This window comes from Rousettus aegyptiacus, unplaced genomic scaffold (genome assembly GCF_014176215.1).
Source record: "Rousettus aegyptiacus isolate mRouAeg1 unplaced genomic scaffold, mRouAeg1.p scaffold_m13_p_5, whole genome shotgun sequence".
Lineage (NCBI taxonomy): Eukaryota > Metazoa > Chordata > Mammalia > Chiroptera > Pteropodidae > Rousettus > Rousettus aegyptiacus.
In genome coordinates, this window is record NW_023416308.1 from 114483830 (window position 1) to 114503981 (window position 20152).

Below are 20152 nucleotides of genomic sequence, written 5' to 3' on the forward strand. Positions count from 1 at the left end.
AGGGAGGGACTGGAAAGGAATTGCAGTATTTGCACCCCTTCTGCTTCCTGAAGGGAAGCCAGCTCATGCCAGTGGGGGCCCTGACGAAGGGCGGGGGGCAATCCTGCAGCTGTTGAGGAGACCCCGGCTCCCGCCCCAGAAAAGCTCTCAGGGAAACCCTGGCTCGGCATTTCGGTATTTTCTTTAAGCTGCTGACACTTCTTCAGATGAAACCTGCCGCTCAGCGTGGGGCTGCTGAGGGGCGTGGGTACTGGGATTGGAGGGGCCCAGCAGCCCGGTTCTCCCCTCTTCCCGCCTCCAGGAAGGGGCAAGTCAAAGTCCTCCCGGAGCTGTCGAAAAGCACGGCGCCCACGCCAACCACACCCATTTTTTCAGATAAGGAGCCTGAGGCTTGGAGAAGGACAGCACCTGCCCAAGGATACCAGCGAAGCCCAGGCAAGCCTCTGGACGCTGCTCTCGGAATCCAGGGACAGAAACGGCCACTTCTCAGGGGTCCGGCTCAGTCATTGCAAACACTGCAGGCAAGCCCCCGGCCCCGGGCAGGCGTGGGGGAAAGTGTCGCCTCCCGCGGGCCACTGAGCAGGTGTGCCGCCCCCCTACTGTTGTGATGCCAAGTACGGCCCAAGGCTGGCAGCTTGCCCACTGCCAGTGACGGCCCTCTGAGGCCCCTCATCACAAGGGCTGTGGGAGGAGGCCAGCGCAGGCCAAGGACATGCTGGCTTCCCTATCCTGCGCTCTAGGGGTGCCTGCAGACATGGCCCTCAGGCACCCCAGGTCCTCATTCGTTGGACCAGCCTGTCCCGCTGTGCGCAGGCGTAAAGTGAGGTGAGTCCAGTGGGATCTGCCCAAAGTTGCTGGTGAGTAGGTGAAGAAGAGGAAGGGACCGGGCCCTCAGGCAGACCTGAGCCCAAGGCAGCTGCCACTCAGAGTGGCAGCCGCCATCCAACCCCCGTCCCCAACACCCTGATGGCGCAAGGGCCCGAACTCCTCTTGGGGATCCTGGCAGACTCCGGCTCCAAAATTCATGAAAATTGAACACTCTACTCCATAATATATCCGAGTTTATTTTTATATAAAAATAACAGTTTTCCCTAAATTTTCGCTCCAGGGAGACATGCCATGCTCAGTGTGTGGCTTTACGTACCTCTCCCCTAAGCCCCCCGTCCTCCTGGGCAGAGAACTGCAGCCTTAGCGCTGCTGGGTAGACAGGCAAGGGTGCCACGGGGAGGACGGCAGGACCCGGAGGCCAGGCAGGGCCCCCCAGGCCAGGGCGGGGGCGAGCCGGCGCGGTGGGTGCTGGGGCCCTGGCGGCTGCCTTCACTGGTGGAGGTAGGCTTCCAGCCAGACGTTCCCAGACTTCTTCAGGGACCTGGGAGGTACAGGTGGGTGTTAGGGACCCAACCGTAAGATACCAACACCCCTCGCTGCAGACGATGACTGTGGGTGGAGGTACCCCCATTCCCGTGCGTCCCCTTCCCCTGGGCAGGCAGCTGGGTAGGGCTGGAGGGGTGGAAGGGGAGATGAGGCTACCCTCTCGTGAACTGGAGTGGACTGGGGTAGCGCAAAGGGGAGGGGCAGGCCTGTCCCTCCTTCCTCCAGCTCTGTCTGTTGCCTCTTTCTGCTGGACCCTGCGACTCGCCAGGAGCCTGCCATCAGGCAGAGGAGCCAGAAATACCAACAACTCGCTAGGAAACCCTGCGACAGGCGTTCTAAGGGGGCTGGGCTGAGCGTCAGGGGCTCAGAGGATCAGGCTGGGAAGGGTCATGAAGGAGAAGCAGGTGCGCTGTCACCCGTACAGGAGGAAGGGCATCAAGCGATGAGAACGGCGTGTGCCAAGGCGCAGAGGCGGACCAGCTCTGGCCGGGGAGCCCGACCCCGGTACCCGCTGCTGCAGCTACCCCTGGCCGAGCCCGCCATCCCTCACCGGGATGAGGGTGGGGACCTCGGCTCTGCGCTTTCTGCTTCGGCTCTTGGCTGCAGTCGGGGCACCTTTCCAGTACCTAAGTCCTGTGTGGCCCTCCTCTGGGCAGCAGCTCTCTCACGCACCAGCACCTGCCTCGGGACCTTTGCGCTGCTGTTCCCTGGCCCAGAATATCACCTCAGACGGCTCCACAGCCAGACCTCTCCCCTCCTCCCTGCTCTGCTCACCCGCCGCCTTCTCGATACCACCCACCCTGCCACCCTATACAAACTGCCACCCCGGGACCCTCTCCGGCCCCGACCCTTAGTTTTGTGGCTTCGTCTTGTTCCTGTCAAAGCGCTTCTTCCTTTCTCACATTTTCTGCAATTTACTTGCGATTCTAACAGCTTATTATTCTCTGTTCCCTCTGCTGAGACACCGGCGCCAGCCAGGCAGGGGGCGCCAGCCTGTCTTCCTCACAGCACCTAGGACAGGGCCTGGGCCCGGGGCTGGGGGTAGGTGGGCGAATGCTGGAAAGGGCAGAGGGCGCAGGCTGATGACAGCGAGGCTGATGGGAAAGCCATGTCTTAGGGAGGGACCCATGTGGGCTCGGAGGGGGGACCAGCGGGGACAGGGATCCTGGGGGAGCCACCACGAGCAGAGGGCCCTCACCCAACTATGTCCGCCAGGGCGGTGAGGAAAGGCTTCACGTCGTAGCTGAGGCCGTGCTTGGCGCACAGCGCCTTGACGAGGGGTGCCACCTTGTGGTAGTTGTGCCTGGGCATCGTGGGGAAGAAGCTAGAGCAGGGAGAGCATGGGCTGGCACCTGAGGTGGTGGGGGTGCCAGAGGGAGTCCCCCCCCCATCACTGCCCGGGCCCTGCTCGCCACCCCTCTCAGGCCCCCAGGGAGTCCAGGGCTCATGTCTGGACCTCCCTGGGGAGAATCACTGCCACCCCTGTTGCACCCCAGGGCCCACACTCACTGGTGCTCGATCTGGAAGTTGAGGTGCCCACTGAACCAGTTGATAAAGAGTGAGGGCTCCACGTTGCAGGTGGCTGCCAGCTGCCGGGAGGAGGTGGGGCACAGGCAAGGGAGGCTGGCACCCCCCGAACCTGGCAGCCCCGTCGATGCCCCCTTTCCTCCCAGCCGGGACCTCAATCCTCCCCCAGGAGGTCCCACACTTGGCCCGCCCCTGCCGCCCACCTGTGAGCTGGCCCAGTCCCGGTGCTTCTCGTGGCCGATCTCCTTGGGGATGTGGTTGATCTGCGTGATCCACACAAACCAGTGGCTCTCTAGGACCCTGTGGGAGGAGGCTCGGGCACTGCCCCACGTCCGGCTCACCCCTCAGAGCAGACCTGGGCCTCCGCTTCCTCATCTGTACAGTGGGACGCAGTGACCCCTCCCGCACGGGTGTTTACAGCAGCCGAGAGCGGGGCAGGCTCCATGCCAGCCTGAGCCCAGAGCAGCCCTGCTCGCGAGGGTGAACGTCCACAGGGCCGCTTCCCCCGGCCCTGGCGCCCCTGGGAGCCCGCCGCCCTGGTGTTGACTCCCCCCCCCCCCACCCAGAGAGGCAGTCTTGCTGTTCCCATTCCGCAGACGGGGGGAATGGAGGCTCTGAGGGTGCAAAGGCTGCAGCCAGGGTCCCCTGCTGTCTGTGGCTGACCTCCCTAGTCCCTACCACTCTGGCTCTGGCCATACCTGACAGCCACAAAAAGGAGCAGCGCCCCACGAACACCATAAAAGGGGATGTAGGACAAGAAGAAGCGGGAGTAGAAGCTGGCGGCCCAGAGCAGGTCCTGCAGAGGGTGGAGGAGAACAGCGGTCTCAGAGCCCGGATGACCCGCCCCTTCCGCCTGAGGCGCCTCGGAGCCCTGGACAGGTCGCGGCCCCTCTCTGGGCCCTGGTTTTCTCAGCCAGGTCAAGGGACAGGGTTCTTGCCTTGCCAGGTGAACATGGAGGTGCAGGTGCCGTGAAGGGGCTGAGAAGGGGGAGCCCCTGCCTGGGAGACAAAGGCCTGGTGGAGTCGGCCCAGCAGGTCCCCACCCCAAGGGAGGATGCCCCCACTCCGAGACCCATGCCATGCCCCGAGGACACACTCGCTCTCTCCTCGCACACGTGTACCACACTATTGCACACATGCATGCACACCTGTCTGCGTCTGTGGACAGGAGCTGCCCCCTAACAGTCCCCCCCGCCACGGCGGCGTGCCTGGGAGCCCTGAGCGGGGCCCACTCACCATCCACTGCATGCACACCAGCATGTACGCCAGGTTTTCCACCTCGAAGTTCACCAGGGTGAGCAGCGGGGGGCCGACTGAAAGGCAGGCGTGGGGGGCTCAGGGCAGCAGAGGGGCGCCGAGCAGGCTGTGCAGATGTTTGCGGTGGCGGGGGGAGGGGGGGCTGCTGCTCAAGGAGCACCAGTGGGACTCGGGCTGAGTCTGGCCAGCTGGGGTCACCCTGCGTCACCCACGAGGCCAGGTCCCCCTTCTTCCCTCGGCACCTGAGCCCTCCCAGGCTGGCCGTCGCCTCGCTACCTTCCACGTCCGTCCTGCAGGTTGGGGCCAGCTTTCTATGTCCCCACCCTCGAATCCTCACCCCGTCCACTCTGGCAAGTGCCCAAATGCTCTAGGGCACTGGACCACCCTGAGGTGAGAGCAGGAAGGATTTCTGGAGGCTCCAGGCAGGGCTGTGACTACCTCTGGCTGGAGGGCACCGCAGGCAGAGGGATCGGTCTGGGCAAAGGCCTGGCGAGGGGGCGGTCAGAACAGGCTGCAGGCAGAGGCTGGGAGAGGCTCGAGGGTTAGTAGGTGCCCCTGCCCCAGGAGGCGGCCAGAAGGCGCCCAGTGTTGGCAGACATGGGAGCCATAGTGCCGGCTCAGGTGTGGCCTCCACTCCAGCCACGTTCCCACCCCTGGGGGGACAGAGGGGTACTCACTCAGGAAGAAGTACAGGTGCTGGTGATTGTAGGGCAGGTATCTGCGTTTCTTCCTGCCGTACTGTGGAGACAGGCAGCGGCTGAGAGGGCAGCTCTCTGGGCCCCTGTCCTCCCGGGCAGGGGGCTGGCTAGGGCTAAGGGGCCAAAGACACTCTAGATTCCAGCAACTGGGACCACGGTCACCAGCAGGCTGAGAGCTGGGGAGGGGGCACCTCTGGGGCAGGGGCTCGGCCTGGAACTGGAGTGGAGGGCTAGCTTGGGGCCTGGGGCTGGGCTACAGTTGGGGAGCCGCAGTCGCTACCGGTCCCCCCTCAGCTGCAAGCCTAGACCGAGTGCGTCCATGTCCTCCCCACGCACCTCAACGGACGACTCCCCCAGGAGGAAGATGGGCGCCACGGTCACGTCAGGGTCTTTGTGGAAGATGTTGGGCTTGGCGTGGTGCTGGAAGTGGCGGAAGTTCCACCAGTGGGCAGAGAAGCCCTGTGGCGGGGGAGGGGGGCTCAGCACAGGGCCGGGCCGTGTGCGCCCTGTGTGCGCCCCACCTCGGCCCCTGGCCACGCGCCACCCGCCGCACCCTCACCTTCAGCTGTCCCATCACGAACTGCTGGGCCACATGGTTCCAGCGGGACTTCCTGAAGACGGAGGTGTGGCCCAGGTCATGCTGCAGACACCAGCTCTGAGACTGGGGAGAGGGGCAGGCTCAGGAGCCCTGGCACCTTGGCTCTCCAGCCACGGGGGTAGGGGGCGCTGGCTGCCTGGGGGCCCAGCCCCAGCACCTCGGTGAGCCCTCCCAGCCCCCCAGGCACACCCACAGCTGACGCCCCATTTTCAGACCCTGGGCACCAGCTTCCTCATTTCACAGAGCACTGGGTTCCGGAGGCCTAGGGGCCCGCGTGTCTGACACGGAGCGTGGGGCAGCGGCCCTCTGGCTCCCCGCCCACGGCTCACTCGCGGTTAAGTAAGGGCAACGCATTTAAAATGCAGTATGACCCTCAGGTACACATATGGGGCCGCTTGCTTGTCGCCCATTCTTTCATTTGTTCGTTCATTCATTCGGCAAGCATGTCCAGACTGTCTTCATGTGCCAGGCCCTGCATCCATTGGACAGTTTAGGGGGCTGCAAGACAGTGCTAGAATCACCTGAGAGATGGCCAGGATGAGGGCAGTGAGGGCGCTGGGCACCCAGCCAGGGCCGAGGAGGTAGATGATGAGCCAGGCGAGCACCTCCATGGCCAGGATGTGGCCCAGCACGAGAGCGAAGAAGGTGGGACTGGCCTCGAACAGCTTCATGTCCTGGGCAGCCTGGCGCAGGGCTCGGAAGTCCTGGACCAGCTGCGCCTGGCATGGTGAGTGGCCAATCAGACAAGGAAGCAAGGCCCCAGTTGTCCACAGAAGTGCCCCCCACCACTGTGCACAGCCACTCCTCCCATGACAGGCCCAAGAGGTCTGGCCAAAGGGGACACAGGGCAAGATCACCTGGCTTGGGGTGTGAGCTGGGCTCCTGCCGAAGGTGGCAGGTACGTAAGAAGCAGAGAAAGCTGGAGTGGGCAAAACCCCGAGAGCTCAACTCATCGAAATCCTCATCGCAGATGGGGATGCTGGGCCCAGCGCAGGGAAGGGCTCACCTGGGGACAAGTGCCGGCCCAGCCAGAACTAGGGCTGTGGGCTCCTGGCAGGCATCCCTACAGCTCTGCCTCCAACTGCCTGCCCTGGAAGGGATGGCAAACTAGCCTTGGCCCTGGGCCCCTTGGGGGTAATGCAGATGGAGCTGCTGATGACAATGCTCCCCCCATCCCCTCCAGGGGCCCCGCTCACATTCTGGGGTCCATCCTGGCCGGGCTCCTCCGGGGCCAGCTCTCCAATCAGCAGGGGCTGCAGGAACTTGCGGACAAAACTGAGGTCCTGGTGGAAGGCGTGGAAGGCGTCCTGAGGGAGAGCAGACAGTCAGGTGGGCAGACAGACAGACAGCTGGAGCAGCACCCAGAGGCAGCAGGCAGAGACAAGGTGGAAGGGCTGTTGACGGAAGGGTAAAGTAGACACAGACAGATGGATGGAGAGTCAGTCAGTTGCTCAGCGGACATATTACTAGGACCACAAGGGCCAGCCTTGCCCATGAGCCTGCGCCGGTCCTCCCCAGGCCCTGGGGGCCCTGCCGGACACCCCTCGCCAGCTGGGCTCCAGCTGCTTCACCCAGCACAGGTGGCCCGTCTTCAGACCTGGCTGGGTGTATAAAAGTCTTGATTTGCATTAAGTCCTCCCTGGAAGACTCTGATTTCCACCAGGAGCAGCATTCAACTTTAAAACAAAAACAAAAACAAAAACCCTATATATCTATATATATATAGCTTTCTTGAAATCATATGCTTTTCTATACAGATAAAATGAGGTTTGGGTCACAAACATCCCATTTACCCAACTTTCACAAACACAAGCAGTGGGTACAGTGTGGGTGGGGAAACTTGTAATTAAGGACCCGTGGGCCATTGGGAGAAAAAAAAAATCAGTTAAGGGCCTCACAGACTGAGTTCGTAGGGGGTTGCAAGGAAGATACTCGAACAGTTAAACTCATCTGATTTTAAAAGTAAGAGTGGAAAAATAAATACAATAAAATAAAGTCAAATAAATAACCTAACGTTCTCCGTCATAGCGTGGGTGGGGTGGGCTACCATGCGGGAGAAGGGGTGAGAGGAAGAAAAAGGCCAGAACGAAGGTAAAGAAAGACGCCAGTTAGGAAGCCGCCCGGGCAGTTCTGAACTGCTGGGAAACTTGAACGTCACAGAGGGGCTCATTTAGTTTTTCATGAGCCACTCTTGGTATAACTGGCTCATTGCTGTTCACAGCTCTTCAGCTGATTTTCAGCCTTGGGCTTTCAGGGGCTCTCTCCGAAGCGGCCAGACACAGCCGCCCAGCAGCCTGAGCTGACGCGGCGGTGTCTGGAATGGTGTCCTGTGGGCCCGGGGAAGGCGACTGATTCCTGCTCAAGGAAATAGCTTTGAAGAAGGCTTACTAAGGACAGGGCCTTTCAATAGGGGTAACCCTCATGAATGAGCCTATCAGCTTCCGGTGGGGGTTAAAACAGAAGTGACCGTCAGGTCCCTATACCTACGGCCAGACATGCCACACGGTCCTAATGGAAGGAAGCAGCTTAGTCACCCCCTAGCCCCCACTTAGAGGCCACACCTTCAGGATCCACCCTAGGGTCCCCTGTCCTGTAACCTGCTCTTTTACTGGCCCAGGGCAGCCTGGGGATTAGAGGGGCTGAGAGGGCGAGGCTTCTGGAATAACCTAGGCCCCCAGGACGGTGGCCGTGGGGCTCCTCCGTGGTGTCCCTAACAGGGGAGGGGGCTGTATATGTGCAGACTTCCTCCTCTCCCGGAAGAACCCTGACAGAGGAGCAACATACTGGGGAGGAAGGGGGCTAGCGGGGAGACTGGCCCCACAGGGACTGGCCCTGCTAGCGAGCAGCGGGCTTGGGCAGGGGAGCCAGGAGGGAAGGCTGCTCTTGCGGCTCAGCCGACCCCACTCACTGTGACCTCGAACGAGTCTGTTCTCCTGCCTGAGACTCGGTAAACCCTGGGGACAGGTCTAGGGGACAAGACTCCAGGGCCATTCTGGCTCTGGATGGTTAACTTTTCTTCCCCTTAATTTTTTAACTGGAGCAGAAAAGATATAAAATTTACCATTTTAGAGATTTTTTAAGTGTTCAGTTCAGTGGCATTAAGTGTAGTCACATTGTTGGGCAGCCATCACCACCGTCGTCAGAACGTTTTCCTCTTCTCCGACTAAACGCTGTCCCCATGACACCCTGACTCCCCCTCCCCCAGCCTCTGGTACCCACAGCTCTGCTTTCTGTCTATAAATATAACTACTCTAGGGACCTCATAGAAGAGGAATCATGCAATATTTGTTCTTTTTTGATTGACTAGTCACTTAGCATAGTGTCCTCAAGGTTCACCCATGCTGCAGCCTGCGTCAGAATTTACTTCCTTTTTGAAGTCAAACCAGCATTGACTCTGATCCCCTCGTTTCCTCTGACACTCCCCTGGCAGCACACGGAACCCACACCTGCCCTGAGGCACACATGCACACTCACGAGGACATGGCCCGAGGCGCCCACGTGTCACAGAAATGCAGCCGGTGTCTGATGCGTGTGCCTCCACACAGGCAGATGAACCCACTACCCACTTCGGTCGGCACTGAGACTCAGCCAGACAGACACACACACACACACACACACACGTCAGAGCCCACGCACACTCAAGCAGATGCAGCCTCGCATACACCTGTGCACATGAACTCGGTGCAGAAAGCAAATGCTGTGGCTACGACCCCGGGATATCCTGCCTCTCAGCCCTTCTTCCTCTTTCCCATCCTCTGTGTCGTTCTGGGTTCCGGGGCCCCCAGGGCCCAGCTGCCCCCAGGTGCTCTAGGGCCACGCCCTTGAGCCGAGGAGCTGCCAGAGCAGGTGCTCTCTGAGTTCCTTTCCCCCAGGCCTAGGGATGCACTGAGGGGGGCACAAAATCAGGCCAGGGCCCCCCAACCTCCCAGGGCCCTCCAGCTAGGTCTATCCCTTGAAGGGAGTGACAAGGGGAGGCGTGACCCCCTCAGGGAACCCCGGCTGCAGCTGTTGGGAGGGCCTGGGCTGGGCTGGGCAGGCCCTTGGGGAGCAGGGCAGCTCTGGGGACTGGGCGGGCACCACTGAGCCTGCGCCTCCTGTGCCCTCGGCCCCAGAGAGGTGGGTCCCTGGCCTCAGACCAGAACCTGATGCACCAGCAAACAGTTTTTTCTGAAACACCAGCTGAGGCTCTGGGATCAAGTCCTCTCTGGACCTCTGCTTCAGGACCCCGGGGCTGAGCAGAAGACTCAGAGAGTTAAGCCACTTACCCAGCTCCATCTGATGGCGGCTGGACCAGAACCCAGTCTGACTGCACAACAGTGCGTGTGGGCCACTTGGCAGTAGCTCTGGGGTGGTCACTCCTGGGCCAGAGGGGAGGCTGTGGCCCTCCGAGGTGGGGTCCTCACCATGACGCTGGTCACCATCCCAAGCAGCTAAGGACTCAGCTGCTCGGAAACTGGGCTCTGGGGGACAGGAGAGAGGTCCTGGTGCCCCCGAGGTTGCACTGGCCAAGTCTCAGGGCCCGGACGGAGACCTCGCCTTCGCCCGCCCTGGCTCCACTCGGAAGCGTCCTCTTAGTGGTGTGTGCAAACCCCGTGACCCTCCCACCTAACAAGGCGAAGGCGGCACTCAGGGTGTCTCAGTGGGTCTTGGACCAGAGTCGGGTCAAAGCGCTGGCATAAAAAATTATGCCCCTCAACATAAGCTGCTGTTTCCGTTCATGGTGGTACCTCAGAGCAGGGACTGGGGAACAGGTATGAGTACGTGGACAAGGGCCAACCGTCCGCAGCCCACAGGGCAGGGACGTGAACCATTCTCCTGCTGAGGGAACAGACGCTCCACATGGCGGGGACACCCGCCCGGGTCACGGTTTGCAGAGGTAGACCTGGGACTGGAACCCAGGTCCATCGTCTGTGATGTCCACGCCCTGCTGGGGTACAGCTACCACCCAGCCCTGTCCTGGTCCCTCAGAGCGGCGCCTGCCTTGCTCCCCAGCCCTGAGCTCTGTGCAGCAGCCGGTCAAGACGTGGGGGTTGCGGGGGTGCTGCCGCAGCCGGTCTGCGGGGACAGACCCTGAGCCACCACTGCTGAGCTGGCCATGGAGCCACACGTCGCACCCTCTCTCCGTTCTGCATCTTTCTGTCAGTAAATCAGGAACCACGAATGTCCGTCTCGTGGGCCTGGGCGGGGAGGATCCGGCCAGTGCAGGGGGAGCAGGTGGAAGGGGCCTGGCATCCGGCAAGCACCCCAGAGCTGAGCTCTGATCGGAGCAACCCCGGCCTGAGGCGCCTCCTCCCCGGTCCACTCGGACTCCGTGCCCGTGAAGGGCGGACCTCCAGGCGTGACGGGCTGTGGCTGAGGGGCATGCGCCCTGTAGCTCGAGTCCTGGCCAGCCCGAAGCTGAGGGAACAGGAGGGCTGCTGGCCTCCTGTCACCCGGAGACGCGGTGGGGGCAGGGGAGCATTTCTGGTCACTCTCCAAAGAATTGAGAATGTTCCAGATCAGAAAAAAAGGTGGAACAGGGCTGCTGGGGTAGTCTGGGTCTGCTCCTTCAGGCTTTGCTGAGGAGGTGGCAGTGGAGTGTAGAGACGAGGGGTTGGGGAACACGCCTCCGAGGACTCCCCAGGAATTCCTCCCTCCCTCCCGCCCCCAGGTAGGAAGACAGGTTAGGAGCTCAGGCCCAGCACTCGGATGCTCCTTCCCGTCCTCACCCTGGCACTGCTCGCAGGAGGCCAACGGGGAAGCCCTGTCCCTATCCCCATTTTATAGATGAGGAAACTGAGGCATGAAGAGGCCAAAGGACACACAGCTCTGTATTTGGCACATCCAACCCCTGCCCGTGCAGCAGAGCCCAGCTCAAGGACAGATGCCCCCAGGAAGCCACCCTCATCTCCCCTACTGTTGGTGTCCCTGGGTGACAGGCTGGCACACATGTCAGGCCTTCGTCCTCCCAACACCCTTGGCCTCACAAGTGTCACTGATCCAGCAGTGGCCCCGAAGCGGCCAGGACCTCTGGCGCTTGGTCCCCTCTCTACCATTAGGCTCTGGCTCTTCCCAGCCGTTTCATGAGAAACCACAGCAGCTCGGGACGCTGGAGGAGGAAGGAGAGGGCTCAGGCCGCTAGCACCCCTGCCTCTGTACACCATGTTCCTGCCCAGTGCCAGGAGATCCTGACTCCTCCCCCAGGGAACAGGCCACTGCAGCTCCCCTGGGAAGGGGCCTGGAGGGTGGGGACATTGCAGAAAATGCCTGCAGAGCTCAGAGAGGTCAGAGACATGGGGAGTGGCCACAGGCAGCAGGGTTTCAAGGAAGCCAGCTTGGCTGGTGGTGGTGAAGGGTGAGCTCTGGCACCAGGTCCCCTGCATCCACGGCCAACCCCCTCTGTGGCCCCCTCTCCCTCCAGAGCCTCGGGACCTACCTTACCTCTCCCCAGCTCCCACCCACAAACACACCTGACCCTCCAGGCCCAAGAAGAAAGGCCCTGCCATTCAAGGGCCCTAAAAGGGTCCCTTTACATCACCCATATTCAAACCTCGGTCTCCTCATCTGCAAACTGGACTCACACTTGTACCTGCCTTGTACGGTGGTTGTCTGAAGGCCACGCTGAGCAAAATCCCAACGGCTCCAGCTGGTGTGCCCGCCCTCATAGCAGCTCTTGCCCTCTGCCCTGGCCGTGCCCGCCCTTCAGGGCCCAAGCGAACGCCATCTTTTCTGTCAGATCAAATCTATAGCAGATTCCTCTGGCTTCCCTGCTCTGCCCTGCAAGGCCTCCTTAGAATAAAACCAGAGTCCTGCTTCCAGGGACACGGAAGCCCAGCGGGAGCAGCCCCTGCTGCCTCTGGACCTCACCGCTTGCCCCTCTCCCCTCTGCTCTACTCCAGCCACATGGATAGCCTCGACCACACGGAGCAGGGTCCCACCTCCGAGCCTTTGCTCTAGCAGGTCCCTCTGCCAAGGACCTCCCTCCTTGCAGAGGTTTTGTTCACAGTGAAATCTTCAGAGGTAAGAACAGAGTTTTTGGCACATAGGATATGCTCACTGAATATCTGCCAATGGGTGTGATGATTCAAAAATCAAAGAGTAAATGAATGGGGGAAAAAAAAAAGGGCTAAGTCTCAGTATAGCATGTGCTTAAGAGCATGGGCTGTGGGTCGAAATCCCAGACCTTTCTTTTAATTTCAAGTCACCTTGCTTCTCTGAGCCTCAGTTTTTTCATCTCTAAAGTGGGAACAGCAATAGTACCTACCTCATAGGAATAGCCTGAGGATTAAAAGAGAGTACCTATAAATGTGCCTTTGGAGCCCGGCGCACAGTGAGTGTTCAGTGCCCAGCCCTGGTATGTCTCTGACCAGCAGCGGCCAGGCCTCGCCCCTCCCTGGCTGGCTCCACTTGTCTCAGGCTGCCTATGACTCTTAGACAAATCTGGCCCAGGGCCCAGAGCATTTTCCCCAGGGTACGGGCTTTGTATCCCAGGATGGCCACAAGCTGACTTAATGGCACAGGAACTCTGGGAATTTCCTGGCAGGAAGGCTTCTGTTGCCTGGACATGAGAACAGCTGATGGGCAGCCAGGGCTGGTGGAGGTGGCCGCAAGACAGCTGCCCCGCCCCCACCTACATTCTGGGGTCTGGGATGGGACGCCTAGGGTCTGGCCTCAACCACGCAGGACACGGGGCTGGTCTAATACTTGGTCTGCCCTGTGGGCCAATAGTGGAAACATTGGGGTCCCTGACCCCCAGCCACTTCATAACCCCTTTCGCCTGAGCAGACCAGGTATTTCTGGCAACTCCAGCCCCGTGTTTGGGGCCCTGAGGAAGCTAAGGGATGGCCTGATGCAGCTCTTCCTTGTTATAGACATGGGTAGAACCAGACAAGGTCACCCAGCAAAAGGGCGGCTATGCCATGGCTGTCCCAATATACTATACAGGTGACAGTACACATCCACACTGATCAGCCAGCAACATATATTGACCATGACAGTCCTGGGACCACGGAGTTGAGAAGTTCCTGTCCTGTCCTCAGTCAGCTCGCTGTCTGGCCCAGCTCTCCCCACTTTACAGATAAGGAGACTGAGGCTCAGAGGAATGACATGCCTGGTTCAAGGTCACTCAGAGCATCCAACAGCTAAGAAGGACCCAGCCCCAGGGAACAGACAGATTGTTTTTTGGAAATGAGAAACAGACTTTATTGGTGATGAATCAATATGAATCAAATGAGAAAACTGTCGGATGGAGGTCTCAGGGTTGAAAGCTAACTGTATGATGGGGTTTGCACATGAGAGGGTCCCCAGCACAGGTCTGGGCACCAAAGAATTAAAAACGGTCAATGAACGCTCTCTGTCATCTTCCTCAGGTCTGCCTCCACCCTCTTCCACAGGTCAGAGGTTGGAAAAGGCCAGAGGAGGCACCCATAGGATCGTCGAAGGGTGGATAGGGCTTGGCCAGGACAAGGGAGGAGGGCTGTGGCACCTCATACTCCCCACACCCTGCAAGAAATGCACACACACACCCACACACACAGGAGCACGCAGCCTCTGCACACATACAGACCGGTGTGTGGCTCCACCTCACTGGCCCACGGTCAGCTTCAACTCCGTGGCCATCACCCAAACCCTCGGCACCTAAAGACAAGGTTTCCTGTCAGTTCCTAGAATTTTAGGAGGCTTCTGACCCTAATCTCTTAGCTTCCTAAAGCAGAAGTGGGGAATGAAGACCTTTTTCTTCAAAAAGAGTCTTGCAAAGATTGCTTAACACATGGGAGAGGGCAAGTGGGTAGAGAGCGGATGGCTTGGCCATAGGGACACAATCTCTTTTGCTGCCTAAAGTTCTGCCAGTTAGGGATCCATCCCCTGGAATCTTTAAGACCTCCTGGGACCCAGGGCAGCCAACCCAGATTTTTGGATGGTCAAGGACAGAGCATTGTGGCCCCAACTCCTACCCTCCCCGCGGGGGATCGCGAGAAAAGGGCTGGTGAGGAGTCCCAATAGGCTGTTTCACCGCTATATGGTCCCACTGGACCAGGCCACGTCCCTCCTTGGCCAAGACATGTCTAGACCTGGGCTGGGAAGACGAAGACGGGGTCCCCAGGGGCCAGCCTGTTCCTGGAGCGACTGTGCTTCCCCAAGGAGGCCCACCCAGCCTGGCTGGCAAAGTTCTCCCACACGCAGCTGCCAGCCCAGGAGAGGTGAGTCACCAATTCTCAGGCCCTTTACAGAAGCTCTTAGGCAAGCCACATACCTCTGAGTCCTGCCCAGCCTTTGCTGCCCAGCCCCCAGCCCCTGATACAACAGCCTTCCCCACACCCTGGGACCTCGCCCTACCCCTAGCACCCAGCGATTGTGAAGGACCTGGTCTGGGGGACCCAGAACTGGGAGGAGAAAACGCAAAACAGCAGGGAGGCCCCTCTCCTAGGGCAGGCTCTTTCTGCCATGACACACCCACCTCTGAGAGCCCCTTCCTCCAGCACAGACCTGCTCCAGCCCAGCCCGATGTGCGGTCCTCCACGCTGGAACGTGGCCTCCCCACCTCGCCTCGCGCCCTGGCTAGTCCATCCCGACTCAGCGTCCCCGACCGAAGGTCAGAGGTCAGCGAGAGCAGGGAGGATGCTAAGGCCGCGCAGGCAAGGCTGGGCACACTGATCACGGATCAGGCCCCGGCGGGCGCCAGCCGTGGGCATCCTTACCGTGGCGTCCTCACCGCCGTGGTGGCCGATGAGGCGGCTGCCCCCCGGGTGCCGCTGTGCCCAGCGGCTGATGTCGTAGACGCGGCGCTCGATGACCAGCCACTTGTCGCCTGGCAGGTCGTGCGGGCGGATCTGCTCCCAGCAGAAGGTGGGCAGCGTCGCCCCAAGCTGCGCGGGCCCCTCGCGCGGCCCCGGACCCCTGCCGGGCTCCCCGACGCCGCCCATGGCTGCGTGCGAAAGTCCTCGGGCACCCGACACCTCTTCGAGGGCCCCGCGAGACACCAAGGGGAGCCAAGTGGCCTTCCCCGGGGCTTCTCCGCCGCTGCCCGCTTCTCCGCGGCCCCGCCCCGCCGCTGCAGCCGCCGTACGAGCGTGCGCCAGCCGGCTTTTCCCTCGGCGCACAACTTTCCTCCCTTATAACTGCGCCGGCGGCTCGCCCGCCGCCCGCGCCCACGCCCGCCCCTGCCCCGCCGCCCGCGCCGCGCTCCAATCCGGGCGCAGCACCCGGGCCCCCATTGGCTGCGCGGCGGGTGCGCCCCGCCCCCGAGGTCCCGGGCCACCGAGCCCGACCCTGCCCCCGGCTCAGCCCCCGGCTCAGCCCCCGGCTCAGCCCCCGAGCGAGGTCGGGGCTCGGCCCGGAGGGGGCGGGACGGGGACGCACACCCACTGCTGGGGTCTGCCGCGCCCTCGGGGGCCCACGACGTCTGCTCCCCGCGGGCCTGGAGCAGCAGTCTGCGAATGAGCTTCCTGCCACGCGTCCTGGGACGTTATACCCAGAGCGCACAGAGGAAGGGACGCTACCTCCGGGTGACCGTAAACAGCTTTCAGACAATGGACCCCCCCAACCGAGGCTGGTGTCGCGGCTGAGGGTGTGGCTCTGTCCCCTGTCCCCGCGGGCCGTCTGTGGGGGCTAGTGGTCATCCTGCTGTCGTGGCTGTAGGGTTGGGGATGTCGAAAGGTGGCCACCGAGACGAAAGGGATACAGGGACGCTGAAGTTGGTAGTGGGGACTCAGCTGGATGGCTGGCTTGTCACGGCCCTCCGTCATTTTTTACTTAAACTTGAGTTCTTTTGATAGTATAGGTTGCTGCTCCCCAAATGACTTTGCATTTCTTTGAGTTAAACATCTCTGATTCTAAAAGGTGTGAGTTCACACCCAGCACGGATAAAATCGGGCTAAGATTATGTTTCAGGGCAGTGTGAATCAGAGTCACAAGAGCGACACAAACTGAGGACAGCTGGGCCCGACGAGCAGGTGGGGTTTGGGGGCACGTCTAACAAGTTCCCAGCTGCCACTGATGTTCTGACTGAGGTACACACGTTAAGACCCTAAGTACAGCTGTACCTTCAACAACAGAGATTGAACTATGTGGGTCCAGTCGTACGTAGACTTTCTTTTTCAATAAGCATCGGCCCTCTCTTTCCAGGTTTCCCATTTGTGGATTCAACCAACTGTGAATGGAAGATAGTTATCTTCCATCTCAGGTGGGAATCCGGAATGCAGAGGGCTGACCATAAGCATTGTACTGCACCATTTTATAGAAGGGACTTAAGCATCTGTGGATTTGGATGTTTGCAGGAGTCCCGGAATGAGTCCTTTGAGTATAACAGGAGGTTATTGAAGTTTTGGGGGAGTCAAAAGTTATACGTGGATTTTCAACTGCAAGGGCATTGCGGTCCCCAGTGCCTGTGTTGTTCAAGGGTCTGCTGTATGCTTCTTAAATGAGCTAACATTTTATCTTTGTCTAATAATTTGTAGGGAATTGTTGTAGCTAATATTTGTGGAGTAGGCAGACCAGGGCCCAGGAAAAGGGCTGAGGAGGCCTCTGGGTTCTCCTTGGTATCAAGAGCCCCCCTTCCTTTGGTTGCTAGGACAACCGGCAAGTCGTGAGGTTGCCACCAGTGGGGGTGCCTGAGTCCTCTCCACTGAGGCATCCTCAAACCCGCTCCCCAAGCTGTGTGTGCATGGGGTGTGGGAGGAGGGGTGGAGGAGTGTGGCTGGTAGCTGAGTCTGGAGGCCACTATAGACACCCCCACTGCCTCTACCATGTTCGCATGTGGGCCCGAGGATGGAGGAGGCAGCCTCTTGGAGGAAATAAACCTTCTGCACCAATATATAGAGATACAAGCTTATGGTTGCCAAAGGGAGAGGGATGGGGGATGGGTGGGCAAATAAAAAATAAAACCGGGGCGATGGAGTTCATGCTGGCTGCCCTCTCCTTTTGGCAGGTGAGGACCAGCTAGCAGCAGGCCCACCCTGCCCACTGCGAATGCCTCTAAATGATGCAGCTGCACAGGGTCTGTTGCATGAGTTCATTCACAAGTATAACTTTGCTCTGGCAAAATATATAAATTTATGCTGAAAAGTGGATTCAAGTCCAAAACATAAGACCTAAAACTACAAAACCCCTTAAAGAAAACATGGGAGGGAAATCCCCTGGACGTCAGTCTTTGCAACAATTTCGTAGCTATGACACTGAAAACACAAGCAACAAAAGCAAAAATTAATGAGTGGGACCACATCAAACTAAAAAGCTGCTGCACAGCGAAAGAAACAACCACATAAATGAAAAGGTAGCCTATGGAACGGGAGAAAATGTCTGCAAAGAATCTATCTGATAAGATGTTAATGTCCAAAATACATAAAAATCCATACAACTCAATAGCAAAAAAAAAAAAAAAGAAAAAGAAATCTGATTTTAAAATGGGCAAAGGACAAAAAAAAACCATACAAATGGCCAATAGGTATACAAAAAGGTGCATGGCATCAGTAATCATCAGGGAAATGCATATTAAAACCACAAGGAGATATCTCACACCTGTTAGAATGGCTGTTATAAAAAAGACAAAAGATAAGTAAATGTTGGAGAGGATGTGGAGAAAAATGGAACCCTTGTGCACTATTGGTGGCAATGTAAATTGGTGCAGCCACTGCAGAAGGCAGTATAGAGGTTCTTTAAAACATTAAAAATAGAACTACATGATCCAGCAATCTCACTTCTAAGTAGATATCCAAAGGATACGAAATCACAATCACGATCCTGAAGAGGTATCTACACTCCCATGTTCATCGCAACATTATTCATAGGATCCAAGATGTGGAAACACCCCGAGTGCCCATCAATAGGTGAACGGATAAAGAAGATGTGATACATACATACATACGTAATATTATTCTGTCATGAAAGGGAAGGCAAGCCTGCCATTTGTGACGATGTGGGTGAACCTGGAGGGCATTACGCTAAATGAAATAGCCAGAGAAAGACAAACACCGTATGATCTCACTTCTATGTGGACTCTCAAAAAGCTGAACTCGTGGAAACAGAGTAGAATGGTTTGCCAGGGGCTGAGGGGTATAGGAAATAGGGAGGTATCAGTCGAAGGGTAAAAACTTGTAGTTATTAGACAAATAGGTTCTGGGGATCTAATGTACATCATGGTGACTATAGTTAATAATACTTTATCATATATTTGAAAGCTGCTAAGGGAGTAAATCTTAAATGCTCTCATAAAAAAAAAAAAAAAAAAAGAACAAAACAAAACCCCAGCCCCTCCATATCAGCACGTGACCCTCACTCCATCTTCAGCAGCGCACCCCCGTGGTCAGATGCTGCCCCCTGATGCCCTCCCTGGGCCCTGGCCCACTCTCAGCTCATGTGTGAGGCAGCCAGGGTGTCGGGGGAGTCAGAGCGTCCACCTACCCCAACTGCCCCTGGAGAGATGAGGAAGATGAAGGCCTGCATGAGGTTCCCAGGAAGTAAAGCAAGGACAGGCCTCGGGGCCCTGCCACCCCCCGCTCCCCCAGGCACTTCATCCCAGCAAGAAGAGAGAGGTGGTTGCACCCTCCTGCCACCCAGAGTTGTGTTCCTGTACCACTTGAATCGCGTCCCCTCCCCACAGCAGACAAGACAGCGTCCCACGTGACTTCTCTCTCTGTAGGCCTCGGAGCTTTGGATGGGTTGCTTCATCTCGCTGGGCTTCAAGCCAGTGCATCTTACAGCTCTCCTAGAGTCAGGGGGAACTTGGGACTTCACTGTCCCCAAATCCCGTCGGAGCCTTCTCTTGACCACTTGGAAAGGGAGAGGTACCACTTGACATTCCTGCCCTGCCACTGGGCCACTGCCAGGGTGCTGGGTTTAGGGAGAAGGAGACTGAACTGGCCAAAAGGCAAGGGAGGGTCTGGCCAGCTGTGACATTTTTTTAGGAGGGGGGCCTTGAGGTTTGAGGAGTGCCCCTCAAATCACTCAAATACAGCCCTTGTCCTAGCCCCGGCTGGGCTTCTCCCCGCCACAAGCTGCCACACAGCCCTCTTGTGGGACATACTGAAGTCTCCACCCCTGTGGGGCTGCCAGCCACTGACCTGGAGCCCAGTGACGCCTGTGCAGGCCAGGGGGGGCTCGGGCAAGAGGTGCAGGCACAGCCATGGGCCAGTCTGGCAAGCTGATGAAAAAGCTCTGGGCCTCCCAGAAAGAGCAGTCGCAAAGCCCAGGTAGCCGTTCAGCAGCAGACACACAGAGCGGACTCAGGTCGGAGCTTTAGGACTTGGCTTTGAGCTACAGCTCCCCACACCGCAAGCTCGGTTATTAGGATTTGGACACGGTTCTTCTGTGAAGGGTGGGGTCTCCGGGGGCAGGGGTCACAGAATTCAAGAGCAGCCACGAAAGGATCCCCCGGGAAGGCATCGCTATGACGGCACAGAATGAATGAATAACCCCTTAGTAAAAAGAGGCTCTGTGTACAGATGGCCAACAAGCCCAGGAAAAGATGCTCAGTATCACTAATCATCAGAGAGATGCACATCAAAACCACAATGAGAGGCAAACTGGAACCCTCACACATGGCGGGCGGGGTTATAAAACGGTCTGATTGCTGTGGAAGGCAGAATAGAGTTCCTCCAAAAATTAAAAATAGAATGACCGTATCATCCGGTGATTCCACCTCTGGGTAAATAGGCGATTGGAAGCAGGGTCTCAAGAGAGATATCTGCATCCCATGTTCACTGCAGCACTGTTCACAACAGCC

The 20152-nt window shown here is 58.7% G+C and overlaps 1 protein-coding gene across 3 annotated transcripts; it reads right to left on the reverse strand.

Moving 5' to 3' along the window:
- Positions 1-1044: 1044 nt before the first annotated feature.
- Positions 1045-15526, reverse strand: FADS3 (fatty acid desaturase 3). 3 transcript variants are annotated; one of them, XM_036221146.1, is made up of 12 exons: positions 15132-15526; positions 6651-6761; positions 5976-6173; positions 5416-5517; positions 5193-5315; positions 4836-4896; positions 4138-4214; positions 3600-3697; positions 3105-3164; positions 2884-2963; positions 2573-2698; positions 1045-1369 (listed from the first exon to the last, which is right to left on the reverse strand). In XM_036221146.1, the coding sequence occupies exons 1-11, from the start codon at positions 15354-15356 to the stop codon at positions 2607-2609; spliced, it is 1227 nt and encodes a 408-aa protein (XP_036077039.1). In that variant the 5' UTR covers positions 15357-15526; the 3' UTR covers positions 1045-1369; positions 2573-2606. The 3 variants fall into 3 exon arrangements, with proteins under 3 accessions (XP_036077039.1, XP_036077038.1, XP_015983407.2); XM_036221145.1 differs by having other exon boundaries at positions 3105-3222; XM_016127921.2 differs by having other exon boundaries at positions 3105-3201; positions 15132-15525.
- Positions 15527-20152: the final 4626 nt, after the last annotated feature.

Excerpts from the sequence above, each read along its gene's own strand:
- FADS3 (XM_036221145.1), bottom strand. The coding sequence starts at position 15,356 with ATGGGCGGCGTCGGGGAGCCCGGCAGGGGTCCGGGGCCGCGCGAGGGG. Across the intron at positions 3,698-4,137 it reads TGGTGTGCATGCAGTGGATG|GACCTGCTCTGGGCCGCCAG; the intron begins GTGAGTGGGCCC and ends CACCCTCTGCAG. Across the intron at positions 3,223-3,599 it reads CTCCTTTTTGTGGCTGTCAG|TGCCCGAGCCTCCTCCCACA; the intron begins GTATGGCCAGAG and ends GACGTGGGGCAG.